Below are 16,741 nucleotides of genomic sequence, written 5' to 3'. Positions count from 1 at the left end.
GGAAACCAGGATGCCCCATCTACCCCGAGGAGGCTGCCTCTGTAGGTTTGTGGCCTTTGACCTCTTTAGCCTTGAGACTTGCAAATCTGCCAGTCCAAAGATTGAAAAAAATCTGGAAAGGGAAACAAAGAGGACTTATACTGAGAGTGAAGCAGCTGGACAGCTGGAGCCTTGTCCGAGAGAAAGAACTTTTATTACCATGTAGACATAAAAAGCTGTGAGAAAGAAACTTTATTTCACAAAAGGGGGTGAAATGTAGAATGGTAAGGGTGAGGTCTAGATTTAGGTTTTTCTTAAACGATCATGGTTTTCTCAGGCTGAAAGATCTGTTTGTTGCATGATTCCTAAATCCACTTTGACCTTTGTACATACTGCATTCCCCAACAAGTCTTAAAAAACACATCCTAAAACGTTTTGGCTGCTTCTGCAGCTTTTCTCAAAGCCAGTCAGTTGCTCGACACATGAATCAAAATTAGCTTTCTGTGTCTCCTTGGTTCTGTGAATCCTGTGTCCTCCAAGGCATCATTCACCCCAAACCGTCTCAACTGTCTAGCTCCCCTGAGTGTCACCCAAGCAGTGATCCTTCAATTATTTGGTTCTATGAATAGATGTTGTATTTTGTTTTGATTTTAATTCCTGGAAAACAAATCGAATTACTTACATTTTTTTACTTGAAAACAATCTTTCCCCAGACGGATTCCTCACTGGGTGAAACTTTTTAATCTACAACATTTCATAGAGTTTTAATTAACACAACACAAAATGCAATGTCCTTCTGTGTCATTAGCAAGGAATAAATTAAACTCGTTAAATCTGGGGCTTAATGGAAATGTTCAAGACAGATTTGGGATACTGAATGATGTATGAAGCTGTGCAGCAGCTTCCTTTTTCTTTTGAATCCCAGGCTTTCAATTAGCAGTAGAGCCCCAGAGATTGCTGTAGGTTATTTGAATCATAAGTAAAGTAAATAAGTAAATATCACTGTAGCCAGAAATGCTTTTTTATTTTTTTATGTGTGGGAGCGTGCTGGCTTAAATAGCTTAGATCTGGAAAAACAATCTGATCTGGTTTCAATCAAAATGTTAGCAGAAACCTCTCATTAACACAGAACATAGATTTAAGTCTTAAATTGTGAATTGCTTCAATATACCCAGGTGCCTGGAAACAAATAATGGTCTAAGACGTCTTTCACGCCTTAGCCATCTCAGCAACAACTGAGCAAACAACAACTACAGAGGGAAACCATGAGAAGTGGTTGAAAGCTCAGGAAAAAAGTTAACCATGTGTTAAAATAATTTGAAAATGATTTATCTAGTATTATTTAGTACTACTACAAATGCTCAGATGTCAAATGCAGTTTTCTATTTCGGTATACAGTTTTCAAACTGAACAGTTTTTATGTGTTCATTTGTTTCATTCTTCCGCAGTCATGTAGTTTATTTTGAGTCAATACCACATGTGCCATCCTGTTGCCAGAAATACTCGAGTCAAGCACCTTTTGTATATTAATCCACAGCTTGTCACTAACAAATTAGCACATGCCTATGATGTCTTTGGAAGTAACGTTCAGGCTTGGGCCTTAGAGCCACAGACAAGGTAAGGAAGTCAGAAAGTACTGAAACATGTTTTGCTCTTCTACCAGGATTTGTTGACAATTCGGAAATTACAGAATAACATCAGCCTTATCCTTTGAAAAGTCATCAAAATACAAATCACATGATGACAAAAATCAAGATGGCTGACAAGAAAGGATTCCCATTTGGTTGACATTTTATTTCATGGTGGTAGGAACACAAGACAAAGGTCATAAAGTTAGTAATGTTCAGGTCATGCCACTCTTACTCGGTGCATTGCCCTTTGAAGAGGTTTGCGCAGTCAGACAGTAGTTTACAGAGGCCAGAAATGGAGGGTAATCACATGTAGACATAAATAAGGAACAGAAAATAGATTCAAAAAACAGTAAATAGAAGATTTTTTGTAAAAAGCCAGAGGGGACAATTGCAGAGCCCCCCTGGGATTTATTTCTGTATGAGCATTATTACTAATATAGTTATCATTATTATTTATTACTCATTTACATTATGGGGATGAGGCTAATACACTGGCTAAAGTAAGGAAACAGTTATATGGATAACGGCTTTGCCACCTGCTCAGAGTCAGGGTGACCAGTTTTTAAGGCAACTAATAGTTTCCACCCAAACCATAGACTGCAATTGTCTTCATTGTTCTTAAGTCCTTCCAAATACACAGGAATCGCTCTCTTTTATTCAGTCTTACCAAATTCATCAAATTCAGTGAACGGTGTGGTAAAATTAGACCAGTCTAAGGTTAGTAGAGTGAGTGCTGGAATTTCAACGTGTCTTAGTACACCAGAAAGGTTTTCCTAATCTGGTGTGGACACTCAGAGCTTGATTACACACAACACAGTTATAGCTTTAGGGCTATCCCTCCCCCATGTACAAAGGTATATCATCGTGTGGGTGAACAGACAAGTCAGACATGGTTCCAGTGTATATTACTAAAAACATAAACCTCCACAGATCACACATTTGCTAAATTTACACTTTAAACTTGCAGGGCTGTACAAAAACAGGTTGTTTGATGATTTAAGAAGGAAAACATAATTATGAAAAAAAAGACCATTTGATACTCTATCACGAACAGGCATGATTTTTTTCTTATAATATTGCCAAGGTTCTCATATCAAAACAAGTGTCTTTAAGTCAGTCATCGCAGCTTATTGTGGTTCAGCAAAGACGGCTCCACGTTGCATCAGTTCACTGAATGGTACAGAATTTGCACTAGTAATACAAATCCATGCGTTACTATGTTAATTTGCAAGTACTGTAGGGTTATGCATCTTTTCCCATTTTTGCGGCTGTTATGGCTTGAAAAGGTCACAACAACGTCACAGTCTCTCTCACCAGCCAAATAAAGACTCCTCCAGGAATGCTCCTAGGTCAAATACGGGAAAACAAAATTAAGTTTCAGGCAGCATTTTTGTTTGTACTGACGACTGACTGTCGTTTCACAGGACATTCCCAAGTGTAGTAGCACTTCCCAATGATAAGATCTCTTCTTGCCTCCTTTCTGTCTGTCCTTTTCTTCAGTCTTTGCTTTCAGCACCTCCTTAAGGTCAGATATGGTAACAACCCCTTATGCATCATTTATGGTCCTGCAAAACTAACTGCTCCCAAGAAAAATAAAGACGACCAAAAAAGATACAGGGAATGAACAAATGTAAAACATTATTCTGAGCTCTGTATTTTCTGAAATTACATCAGTGGTTCTAAAAGAAAAAAAGTAATAGTTTTATAGTTATTGCAAAAAACAAACAAACAAACCCCCAAAAAGTGACATTTTCCAAAATAGAAAGTTTGTTTTTTTTTTGGAACAAAATGTGAATAAAAAAAACAAACAAACAAAACCAGATTCAAACCAACACTGCAGAAGTGCATGCATTTATAGTGGTCATCATTAGTTCATCTGCTGATTGTAAAACAGAACGCACAATATTACATGAGAAGCACAATTCTGCAAAGAGAACCCATCTTACATATTCACAGTCTCAGGTATTATTTATATACTCTATATTTATAACATTTATTCATGTCTATGATTCATGTCTTGACTTATGACTAATGATATGCGAGTCATTGTGGAACGCAGCGCTCTCTCTCCGTGATGTCGGGTTGCAGTGTTCGTGAGTCATATTTCAAAACTAAAGGCTCTGATGGGATTCAGATCGAGTGGAGAGTTTTTTCCTTTTTTCTTGGCGCTGTGAGATGGGGGTTGATCGAGTGGTTTTGACTGTGTACTTTCTCACTGTAGCAGCTTGACTAATATCTGAAAAGTCCCATTAGGAAAATACAGAGGGTTACCGGGGCTGAATACAGTTTCTTGACTGGAGATGCAAGCTGGCTGCAGCATTACAGAACTGCACACACTGGCCACAGCATACTCTGCGTCCAGCTTACACGGGGGAATGTAAGTCTTTATATTCATGAATGTATAGGCCATGCTTGGGGAATGTGGACGATAGATATGGCACCAAGACAAAGCAGTAACCAGGGATCATCAGCAAGGTCCATCAGTGTTCAAGTAATGAGCGAAGAAAAGAAGCAAGCAATTATTTTTTTATGCTGACGTTTGTTTTAAAACAACAAAACTGACAAGAATAAAAGATCTCTTTTTCACAGAGAAGCCTGCTTTTTGAAAAAGCTGAAGGGCTATGGGAGTAAAGAAAAGAAAGTGTGTTCTGTGAACGGAGGTGCAGATAAAAAAAAAGAAGAACAAAATATATAAAACAAAAATCAAAACAACATATTCATTTTCTTTCCATATAAAAAGCGATGAAAAGTATACAAAAATACAAAATAATTACAGCAGGAGACATGGGTGCTATGGAGGGACCAGGTGGGAGGGTTTCATTTTTTTCTCATTTTTCCTTTAATATTTTGTCTCTGCCAGGTTATTTGGCGGCGGAACAGTGTAATATTTTAGGGCTGTTTAAGGCGTCCTCCACCAGGTGGAGCTCCACGCCGTCCACCACCACATCCTTGATGCAGCCAACAAAGCCGGTGCTGTAGGCCTTGGGTAACCGACGGGCCACCACCAGCTCCTCCAGACCACCTGAGGGAGACAGAGGTCGATACAATGATGAATCAGCTACTGTACATAAACACTCATACATTCGCATAGATAAGATAAAACTGAGACATGTATCAGAGAATAATAATCCAGACTGAGGCAACTATTTTTTAAAGGGCTGCTTCAGATAAGCCAAGAATGCATAACACTAGTTCTTACATATCCATTAATAAAGCCAATAGCATTGTTTATTAGGCCTTACCTAAATATTTTTCAAATAACACAACCCCTGTTTGTAAGGCAGGCTTTCTGTTACAAATTTTCAATTTCGAGCCCAAGTCAAGATATCCCCTCATGACATCATCAGGGGTTATTTTCTCAGCTCCTCCAGAGTCACAGAAGGTATGACACAACTGTTTTCACAGGCTGAGTAGTACTCCCCATGACTAGTGAACTGACCTTCATGTGTAAAATGCGTGGAGTGCCTATTTAAAGATCAAACACGAGGACAAAGGTTTGGATTATATACCATGCTAGAACTCGCACATGCCATCAAAAGGGTGAAATACTTTGGTGGAGAAATGTGCTGGTGCTAACGCAGTTGCTTGTCTTTGTCAATCTTAGTCTTTATTTTTCTTTGATTTTTCACATGATGACACCAGCTGATGGAAATGACAGGGTGACGCTTTATTTGCCAAACCATGATGATTAAAGGGGAAAAGGCAGAAAGCCTGCATACCAGCCATAGAAAGTTAAGTTAGACGAGAAAGAAGGTTCTTTTAATTTGACACAGTGCATAAAGTGCTCCAAAATGGGCTACAAATGAAAGGTGGTGACAGAGTGTAAAATTAGGAATACCTAACATCAATATTTTTTTATTTGTTTCCATCATGCTGAACCCCCATTGCTGTACTATGAACTGCCTTCATGCCACCTTTCCATCACGTCGTGTATTCACAACTAAGACAGATTTTTCTTAGTTTGAGTTCTTATGGCTGCTGCACTTTTCTTTGGCTGTTCAACCATGTTGGATCCCACTGCTACACACTTCTTCCTCTATTTATTCAAAACAAACCAAGGACATTTGATGTACATGGGCATGGATATGTATTTTAAAGACTTAAAGTCAAATAACATTACTAAATGTTAAAGGGCCAATTCACCAAACTTGAAACAATTTTGTATTGAATAATAAGTTCCTAAAAACGTGTTGACAGCATGTTCTGGGAAACTGTTTCTGAAAAGAGATTTTGCTGTATTTCGTTTTTAATTTTTAGTTGTTTTAGTGCTTTGAGCACCACTAACCAAATACCGTTCATCTCCATTGTAGTGGGTTGGGGGCCAAAACTGCATGGCCAAATATCACAAGGTTTAACTTTTATTATTTGGCTAAATGACCCTTTAAAGAACATGTGGACTGGATGTAAACTGACTCACATTCAAGTCACTGTTTTATCTATCTGTCATAGTCATTTTAAAATGGCAAATGGCAAATATTTCAGCCTCTTATACTACCATTTTGCTTTTTTAACTTTACTGAACTTTTGCTTCTTTTTCAAATCATCCAAACGTGTTTTTCTTTTTTAAACTAAGTCTTATAACATCCTTTTGTGCAGACTTGATGACCTAATTGCTGGGTGTGTGGCTGGCTCCTTTTTCCTTTTGATGGTGTTTTGAGCTACTCTTTTGAGCCAGCACAACCAACGTAGTCATTAGAGTCTTTTTCAATAAATCAGCATGAAATGTCTTTATTCAGAATTTCACAAGATCTGTTCTTACTGTGAGAAAGGCTGACCCTAGTTTTTGATGTTTTACCTGGCTGCCATCCGCGCTCTGTCTCTGCACCTTCCTCAGTTATCAACACTGTCATAATCCTCCTGTATCATGTTTTTCTTTGCTTCATTTTAGGCCCCCCCCCAACACACGCACACATTCCGCATCTCTTCTTCTCTATCCTGTTTTCTCTTTTTAGTCTGCTGGGCTGGGAGTTCAAATCCCGTCAAGCTCTTTACATCCCCTGTCCCTGCCCCCTTTAATCGGATTGCGCGCCTCGGAATCAGGGATCGACAGGGCTAATTTCATGCAAGTTACAGATGAATTAATGATGAACAGTGAAAAGGGGATTTAAAAAGGAGAAGGGCTCTCGATGGGAGGGCTGTGTGAGGATTATGTATTCTTCCTGCAGGGCTCGCTCAGCACCTGTTCCACTTCTCTGCCTTCCCCGTCTGTACGTGTGTGTGTTTGTATGTGTGTACCTAAGTACACGAGCGCACCTCTGCATGCAGCATGTCTCTTAAATGTCACTCACGCTGCTTCTCCTCTTAAACCTGCCTCTTCGCCACTTTGCACTGTGCATTTCAAAGAACAGTCTGACTTTATTTCGGTTCCCGTCTTTAATGTTATTTCCTACGAACGTTCAATCCCACCGTGCCGTGTGTATTTTTTCAAAAGAGATTTCTCTGAGCCAGGTTCAGACAAAATTTAACTTGAGGTAGATAACGGGCTGACTTTGGTCATTTTCAATTCAGGAGAGCAGACAACTTTTGAATTAGTCAGATAGCCTTTCATTTCTCAACTCAATACCTGAATAGGCATGGACATACTTTTTCCCTGCCAGAGACTTTGCTTATCCTCTGCAATTCCAATGAGTTCATTGCTCATCTTTGGCAGCCTTCTACCAGTGGCTAGGATGAAAAAGTACTACAGAATTACAAGTATTCCCCTGACTTGATGTATGGCATTTGTAGACACATTTTCAAGTCTGAATGATATTTTGTTACATATGTGCGGGCGCCTACCCAACCAGAGCGCTCCGTCTGTGTCCAGCTGTGTTGCTGCCAAAGGCGACGACCCTGTTACTGCTGCTTCATTGCCAACCTGTAGAGAGCCGTCTCTAAGTGCTCTGAGGAGGAGAAAGAAAGAGAGATGAAGTTGAGGTGTCAGTCTGATGCATGTATGTCATACTGATTAGCTGTAAATAGCAGTTTCATTTAATCTAAAGCATCAAGACTCAATTGCTGCACTGCCAACACACTAAGCACTCACATAACTGCCTTTGCCAAGCAGCGTTCTAAATGTGCCTGTCTACCAGCTAACAGATGCCGTTAGAGCACCATTCATTTTAGGTGGCTCTGTGTTACGCATTAGCACACACTTAAGGATTGTGATGATGGGGCTAATTTGAACCCACTAAAGTGGCTTTCCAACAGAGATTGTCATTAAAGGCAAGCGGCAAACACAGATAGCTATGTAACTAGCTTTGCGAGCTGCATGCCGCATGCTGTGATTGCCACATGCTGCGATCTACACCACCATCATCAACATCCATCCCGATCACGTGGAAGAGTTTCATTTTCAAGTATCAGGCAGTTAATTTATTTCTAATGAAGGATAATGTGCCACTGCATGGCAAAAAGAATTGCAAGCTTTTTTTCTGGACTGATTATCGATGTACTGAACTAAAACACTGTTATTGTGTCTAATTTAATTATTTATGCATATACTGTAGACACATGCTATAGGTGTAGATTCACAAAATGTGTACAAGACTGAACCTACCAATAGAGGAAAGTATGCAAGTGGGCCTCAATCAGTTTTTGACCCAGAATATAGGAAAATACACTACTTATAACTAACATCATAAGAGCATTATCTTGAGGACTTTAAAAGAGGGTTCCTGAATCGCCATCTAGTATTTAAGGCCTTCATTATTTCAACTACTTCTGTGCTTGCATATTGCATATCCCTGGACTAATTTGTGCTATTTAAATTAACACAGAGAACCCTACAACCAGAGTCTGATTACTGCACTGTAACAGAATTTACTTATACAGTAACATGTATTCTATTTTGATTGATTATTTCTTCAATAATAATTAATACTATAATATATTCATAGTATGTTATTTTATTTTATTATGTTTTTAAATGTCATTCTAATGCAATTAATTCCCTTATATAAAGCACCAGCATCAATGTATGTAATACAGTATAGTTTATACAGTGTATGTGTTAATTTATATACTGTTGTGTGATGTTTTTATTATTTTTATTTATTTATTTCCTGAATAAATGTGTTGGGGTGTTGCCATATGTTCTTCCCTTTTGAACATTCATTAATGTGTCTAAGTAATTTGATGTGCAATGTGTCATATTCATGCATGGCCAGGCATGAAAATAACCTTAATCTGAAACTAATCAGAGTCATCTCAGTGCAAGAGATCACTGTGTGGCAGAGGATTCATGCAAGAGATTGCACAGTTTGCAGCAACACAAATACAATATGGATTAAGTCTAATCCTGGTCTAAATGTAAAAGCTTTCACTGTTGATCCACAGCTACCTGTCATCTCCTATCTTACCTGCTAGCCTTAATGCGTATCCAGCGGTTGGTGTCAACCCGCACTGAGGAGCGCAGCACCACGGGCTTGGAGCCCAAATCGTACGTCATCTGGACATGTCCGTCCACAATGGCCAGGGCAATGTAGTCAGAGCGTTCCACGCCCTTCCCGCTCCACAGCACCAGGCCCTGGGTCGCCTCCGTCCGGATGCTCAGCTCAAATTTGTTCACCAGCAGAGCCTTTTCACTAGGAGAGCAGAAAGTAAATTAATTAGCTTTTAGCATAATTCATCAAAATTAATTTTAATCTTTGGAGAAGCTGATGCAATCAGTGTCATTTGTAGTTTTCATAAGTGATGCAAGTTAATTCTGCTGTTTTCTTGAAGGACCCATGATTCAAGCATGACACAGAAAGCTTTGCAGCTCAGGCTCTCCAGTCTCATACAGATTTACAGTGATTTTTAAAGATGCAGACTGAGTTTAGGAGTAGCAGGGGGCTGTTTCGCTATTAACTTTCCTACATCCTGCTGAGACTGAACTGCATTGCTGCTCATTGCTTCCTGTGTGTGTGTGTGTGTGTGTGTGTGTGTGTGTGTGTGTGTGTTGTTTAGGCAGCGGATTGATCTCCAGTTTCTTAACTGCTACAGTTGCGGGGGTGATATGGATGCAGAGAGTAGGCGACTTCCACCTATCCTTAAGAGGCACAGTATGTCACTGTCACCGATATGTGAGAAAAATACACACTGTGATGTGCCTCTACTGTATGTGTGCACACACAAACTATTCCTGCACACTAAGACACTAACTGTCCCTGTGTTTTTATGAGTTCAGCAGAGATATAGTAGACACCAAGAGGATCATACCTTCAGTTTGTGTGAATGTGTATGTACGATCTGCAATTGTCTGCACATCTGTCAAATGGATATACTTTCACTTCTTCAAAGGGTATTTGAACACAAAGACAAAGACAAGGTGAGGACACGTATGACAAAAAAACGAACAAAACAATTACACGTGGTTAAAAAGTTCACAAACAGCACAGAGCTGAAGACAGATTAGACAACACGGACAACAAGACAAAGGAGTCAGCATAGCAAGCAGAGAGGTTCATGAGAGTATACACAGACAGGAAATGGCAGGGGTAAACGAGGAACTGAGTATGGCAAGTTCTCCTTAAATGTAAGTAGTATTTTAGAGTAGAGTTTTTTTTAAAGGAGCACCAGGTATAGAAGAAATGGGATCATATTCAACTTTGGAGTTCATTAACTGCTGGCCTAAACTAAAGCAACTTTGACAGCTCAGGCCAACAACAGTGCCAGTAGAAGTGGAGAAAATTCAGAGACAATTTTGATTTTCTCTGATTTCTTCCTTCAAAAACATTATTAGATTGATAACTTTGACCCCCGTGATTAACTAACTGCTGAGGTAAACAGGAACCGAAAAAAAGTATGAGTTAAGAGCATCATGTTTTTTTTTCTCCAGGGAGAGAAGAAAAAAAAGCCCACAAATACAGCTCAGTGAACCCTCTCTTGGCAAACCCTCAAAGAGCTTACAGGGCCCAATAAATCTCCATCGGAGCGGCTTGTCAGTGATAAGGTCAAGGTTATTAAAAGTGCTGAATATATCATGAATAAAACAACGCTGGCGCACAACGTTCTAAATCTCATATACACCACTGACTTCATAGATTTCTGGTGTGTTGCTGTTTCTTTTTGTAAATGGAGGGATTTTATCTATGTCCTATATGTATTCAAATTCTCAGAAGGCTTCGCAGAGTGCTGTCCTCTGTTTAAACTCTAGGTGGCAGTAGTGGTTAGAATAATAAAAAGCCATCAGGGAGGACAGCTACTGCAAAGATGCTGCAGCTCTGGCTGGTTTTGTATTATCAGAGCTCTGAACTTCAGAATTAATTGAGGCATATGCAGAGGCGCTTTGTGATTTGTATTGGTAACTCTATCTCAATAACTGAAACAATCTTGTCTCTGTGGAGGAGAGTTTAGCCCTGTGAGAGTTCAGGGAGGGGTTGTCTGGAGAGGAGGAGAGGATGGGGAGGGTGAGGAGGCGATAGGCAAATGGACAGCACCAAAGTCTAAAAGCTTTTGAGAGACTCACCTCTGGTCAGATGGGTTCTCCAGAGACTCAGGACTTAAGGGAGCAGGGAAGAAAGTCAACGGCATGCAGTTTAAGCGCAAGAGGCCAGAAAGGAAAGGAAGGAAGGAGGGAAGGAAGGAAGGATGTTGTGAGCCTACTGGGTGACTCACAGAGGTCTGGTTTAGACCTGTAGCTGCAAAAAGCATAACTTATCTGCTCTACCAAAATATCGACCATGTCAACAGTCGATAACAACTGTTGTGTGATCATAGGAAGTGTGTAGCTTAGCCGAGATCACAACACAACCATAAAAGGAGTTTCTCAAGGGAACTAGTTGGATCTAGATGATGACTAATGCACCAAAATGCCCTGTGATGAAGTATTTTTTAAATGTGAGTGTCAAGATTAAGTACATTCATGATCAGTGTCCACACCGGTACAAAGGCTACTTTAAGTCACCGTCCAATTATTGAACAACTCCTTTATATTTATGGCGCTGCACGCCACGGTGAAGCGGCAATTACCTTCTGTCTAGAGATGGAAGCAGCAAATGAGAAAAATTGGGCAATTGTCAAAAAATGGGGTCAAGCGCCATATCAGTTGAGTCATGGCCAGATATGATTTGTCATTGAAATAATTGGGCTTGAGCAAATCGACCTGAGCTTTCATATACAGGCAGAGAGGTGAAGGAGGAACGATCAAAGGGTGCTGTAAATAGTAACAGAAACATTAACCCAAGGTGAGTGTTGGACGTTTTGGCCTCACCCAGCTCTTAATGGCCTCTTGAGAAATGTTTTCATTTCCTTTACAGCATCAAATCATGCTAAATTGATCGGCACGCTTTCAGAGTGCTGCACCAGGGCTCTGGTTTGCTTAGATTCACACTCATTGTGGCTCTTAGTAAATGTGACATCCATTAAACTTTTGACAGTCTGGCTCCAAGGACCACTGTCCTCTCCTGCTAAGTGAGATTGATGCCCATGGCTACACACTGCAGAGAGATCTCAATTGGAGGTCTAATCTACAAAGGGAGACAAATCTGTGATTAACATGTCACTGCCTCTCTGTAAGGCCGACTCCGTAATTATTCACAATTACAGTTAGATATCTGGCAAAAACTAAATGACAGAAGCCCTGGCATCGACTGGAACTCTGGGCTGAATCCAGTCGGCTTAATTTGAGCTGAATTCTGCTTCGCCACTTTGTGGGATTTTTTAAAAAGAGGTTACTTACCGAGCTAATGAGCAGGAAGAAAAACCCTTAATAACTTAGTCATGACCGAGGGCTTTCCCAAGCAGAAACTCTACAGGCACCCGAAACTAGGTTAAGGGGTATTTAGTATATCCGTTTTCAAGGGGTCTCATTCATATCCCACAGAAATGTTAATGACATTCAGCGTAAAGTGCATGGCAATTCCTTTTGTTTATGAACAAGTTACAACCATGCATAAAATATTGCACATTCTTAGAACAGCAATACATTTTCTCTGAGGGTGGAGCACAATGCTTATCATGCACACGTTCATGCTTCCCTTGGCAGTGGAAAAAAAGAAAGGATCTAATGACACTGTAAAATGTACTTAAAATAATGAAATCTGTCAAATTAAATCATGGACATGGAGCTTGAATGTAAAATCTGACGTTAACGTTAAAAATGATTTCTGTGTGGAAATTATGATTGGAAACTGAATGTACTTTAATTTTCTTCAATTGGGTTAACTGTCAAAAATGGCTTTTTTTGTTGCTGTTAGTTGGGCTTGATTCGAAGCTGGGCAAAATTCCCAGTCATAAAGTCTACTTACTCTGGGATCTCATTGGTCAGTTGGCTTGAGTGAAAAGGAAAGACAGTGAAGGACATTTATATGAGACAAGACACGTGTGGACAACAACATGGGTGGTCCGACTGAAGGACAGGACAAAGGTCACGCAACTGGAACGCCTAGATCACGGATAAACAGCAAAGATACACATAAAGACACACACATATCCGACAGAGTTCTCCAGCCAGTTGTTTCTGAGAGAGTGTGTGTTGTGCGTCTCCATGGGAGAGTGATGATCTGCAGGCTGTGGCCCGGTTTTCACACCTCTGAGTGTTTGTGTGAAGAGCTGTGAGACGAAGATATAGAGCCGTATGCTTGATGTCTTTTCAGGTTCATCACATAAACATTTTTGTTTATGCCAACCTGGAGGCAAACTCTTGCCAACCTTGTAGATGGATGGAAGAGTAAAAATGTCTCATCAGCTGCCTACAGGAACAGGATTTCTCGTTTTTTTTTTTTTATGCCCGCTCCAGAAACCATTTTTCACTTGCGTCATTATTTTCCCTTTACAGAGTGTTAAAAATTGCAGGTGACATGTCTTCAGATGCCAGTTTTATGGAGAACAGTCATACACACATTCAAAGTTGAATCATGCATGTGTGTGTATTGTCCACTGTGTACTAGGCAGTAGACCATAGAGTGAACTGAGGGTGCTCAGGGCTACACTGATTGTTAACTGTCTCGCTAATTAGTGAAATTCTGTCAAAAGCGGCGCACGACTGCTATGGACGGAGGGGGTATGAGCTATTAGCCAACCGCCTAGTTCACCCTGAAGACCAAGCACTGATGATTTCATCAACACTGTCATCATGGCTGACCAAGGGAGGAGATAGATAGAGGGGTTATTTGGCTAATAGCTACAAGGGAGGTGTTGGATGAAGCAGAATAGATGAGGATGATCCCCTTGTCCTCTTCCTTACCTCTTTGTAACAGCGTTGTGGTACTCGATGAACGTCCGCCCATCAAACGCGATGGCTTCTGTCTCTCCGGCAGACTTCTCGTAGATGGCTGTGAAGGAGGGGGAAGGGGTGGGGGAAAGAGGAGTGTTCAGAGGATGAGATCATACCAATCAATAAGACAGAGGGTTCAGTTATCAGAGCTGAAGGCAATGGGGTGTGAGCAAATGGGGCAGGGGAGAGTGTTGGTGCATTTGTAGTTTTAATTAATGTAAAAGGGACAGCCGGCCACACGAACAAGGTTAATGGGGAAGGCAGTGACTGAGTATGTAAGACAGAGCGGGCCAGAGTGGGTATATGTCTGGCAGAGTGACATGAAGATGATGAAAGGGATGTGCAACTCTTGAAAAGAGCATTTCATGAATATTCAATTGACACATTTCATCATTTTCATAACTGCTGCATTAGTTTGAAATCAATACATAATAACCATAACATAAAAGAGACATCGCTTGTCTAATATCGACATTATTACCTTGCCTAGACAGGCCACAATAGAAACAAAGGTCTTATACGCAGAAAAAAAACAAGACTAGTAGGTCACCTTACATTAAGGTGAGCGGAGAACACGTTGTGTTATATAAAGTATAGCTGATTTCATTGCCACACAAATTGCTGCCATTGAAACCTTTAGAGAAAAACCAAATAATGTGGAAATAGAACAATTTGTACAGTCACAATAATTCATGATTCAATGATTTCGCTGTCATTGTAAATGGAGACGAATGACACTGATTCTTACAATTATAGTTGCAGTAGTATAAAATCGGTTAAAGCATCAAGATCGCCTGTGGCTCTTTGACTTAAAGTCGGATAAAACAAATGTAAAATGGCTGTAAGGAAAGACGATAAAGACAGAGATGCTCACTATTCTGACAGTGTCCTCCTGAGAAACCACTGAGGCAAATGCACTCGTAGGTGTCCAGCTGGGGATTGCAGCGGCCGCCGTTGTGGCAGGGCTCCTGGGAACAAGGGTGGTCCTGGAACATGGCTACGTTGCTGGAGCGCAGGGCATTCTCCTCTCTGAGGATGGGGGTACCCATCAGAATGATCTGGGAGCAGGAAACATGAGGTTAGCAGGCACTCTACCAATTTTTCACACACCAAAGATCAGCTTACTGTCAATGTCAGAGATATCTCAGACTCGAGGTTACATGTTTACATTATGTGTGACAAACTTGAGCCATGGGGTTTTAAAGACATGCAATGAGGGTCTAACAGAAATGCTACAAGGTAAATGTAGTATACAAGATTAAAAGTCTGGATATCTTGGCCTTTGACTTATCTTGTTTAATCTGTCTTTGAGACTTTATGGAAATACAATCCTAAATCACTGGAGTTCCCCTTTCTAAAGTGTCTTAATTGCTGTAACAAGGAAAGGTAAGACAGGTCTAGCTAAGAGTAATTTAGCAGACCCAAGTGTTTCTGACATTTATGGCTTTAGCTCTCACATGTACTTGTCCTTGTCAGGGAGACAACAATAGACTGATTAGTTAGAAACAGCAGCTCAGGCGTCAGGCTAGCAGATATCAGTGTTCTCTGTGAATCTTACAAGGTTGAGTCCTACAAGAATGTTTACAAGAACTCACTGGCTCCACAGATTAGAGTACAACTCATGGATAGTGAGAGATTCCAATATGATGAAGCACTGGAGTCTAAACATCAGATAGATTTGTTGTTCTAGGTGAAGGTGACCTAATGCTGAAACCTACAGGCACAAGGGGGAAGACAGAAACATAAACGGGCCCAAAAGATGTTCTCCTTCAGATTTGGTGTTGGCATTTGACGTGTTCACATGTTGTATGCTGGCACTGTGTCTCCTTGGCCGGGCTCAATAAACCATGCTATGTTAAGTCTTCATCAGGCTCCGAAACTTCTTCACACCTGAACCTGGCTCACAATCTCATTTCAACACCCTTTAAATACCCTGAAAAACTTTCTATTGAAAATGAAATATTTCTTACTAAATAAGCATAAATTAAAGTTATAGTTTGGTAAAAAAAAATTTAGATTTAATTGACAGTGGCCTGGCAACATAAGCTGACATTTGTTTTTAAATGTTGCTAAACTGTGATTGGTGCACAGAAATGTGTGACACCTTTTTTTTTTTTTTAAATGAGCCCTGCCCACTTCAAACTAGTGAGAAAAGCAAGGACAATGAGAGAAAAATAAGAAATCTGTCATGTTAAAGGTAAGGTAGGTAACCTATTTCAGCATTTTTTTGTTGTATTTGTTGAAATTCTCTTTACATTCCAACAGCAATAAACAAATTAAATGCCCTGACACATATGACAAAATATCTATCTGTGGCTGTCGCAGGACTGTAATAAGCACAAGCAATAATTTCATTCGGTCCGAACAAAATGATGGGCTGGGGGACCTGCCTACCTCCCGACCTGCTTGCACACATGAAAATGTGTCTTGGGGGAGTGGCTTTGGAGGGAAGCCTGTAGAGAGAGGGAGTGAGGTTTTGTCTCATTTTGTCTAGCCCAGCTTCAAATACCCCAAAATGTTCTAACTTTGTCAGAAAAGTGTATCCTCATCTAGGTGTTAGTTCATTAATAGTAAGAAGCTGATCGAGAAAATATGTTTTAAGTGCCTTTATTATATGGCATACTGTTTATAATATACAGTAAATATATACTACACACTCCAGTGAGGCTAACATTATGGTTGTATGTCAGACATAAAGTCCCTACAAGCTAAGTTTAAAAACTATTTTGATAGACCTATGGTTATGTAATATTAATTGTTTTTTAACCTTTCCTTGGAGAGTTACCTTTATGATTCTTGTCTTGCTTTTAAATCTCTTACGTCCCTTTCATTGCTTTTGATGTCAAATGTATCTGATTTAATTTTTCTCTTCTTAGCAAAACACTTGACGATCATCAGTTGTTACCATTCTTGGTTGTTGTCCAAAGAAAAACATCAAGTTATGGGGCATTGT

General features: G+C 40.1%; 1 protein-coding gene across 2 annotated transcripts in view; it reads right to left on the bottom strand.

Annotated features, from left to right (window-relative positions):
• Positions 1-1,752: 1,752 nt before the first annotated feature.
• agrn (agrin) overlaps positions 1,753-16,741 on the bottom strand; it is a 376,177-nt gene continuing 361,188 nt past the window's right edge. For both annotated transcript variants that reach the window (XM_046057305.1, XM_046057306.1), the window contains 5 exons: positions 14,663-14,846; positions 13,759-13,846; positions 8,951-9,175; positions 7,389-7,492; positions 1,753-4,632 (listed from right to left, as the gene is read on the bottom strand). In XM_046057305.1, the coding sequence (XP_045913261.1) occupies positions 4,472-4,632; positions 7,389-7,492; positions 8,951-9,175; positions 13,759-13,846; positions 14,663-14,846 (762 nt within the window). In that variant the 3' untranslated portion in view covers positions 1,753-4,471. The remainder of the gene's footprint in view (positions 4,633-7,388; positions 7,493-8,950; positions 9,176-13,758; positions 13,847-14,662; positions 14,847-16,741) is intronic.

This window comes from Micropterus dolomieu, linkage group LG08 (assembly GCF_021292245.1).
Source record: "Micropterus dolomieu isolate WLL.071019.BEF.003 ecotype Adirondacks linkage group LG08, ASM2129224v1, whole genome shotgun sequence".
Classification (NCBI taxonomy): domain Eukaryota; kingdom Metazoa; phylum Chordata; class Actinopteri; order Centrarchiformes; family Centrarchidae; genus Micropterus; species Micropterus dolomieu.
This window is presented reverse-complemented; position numbering and strand designations above follow the sequence as displayed.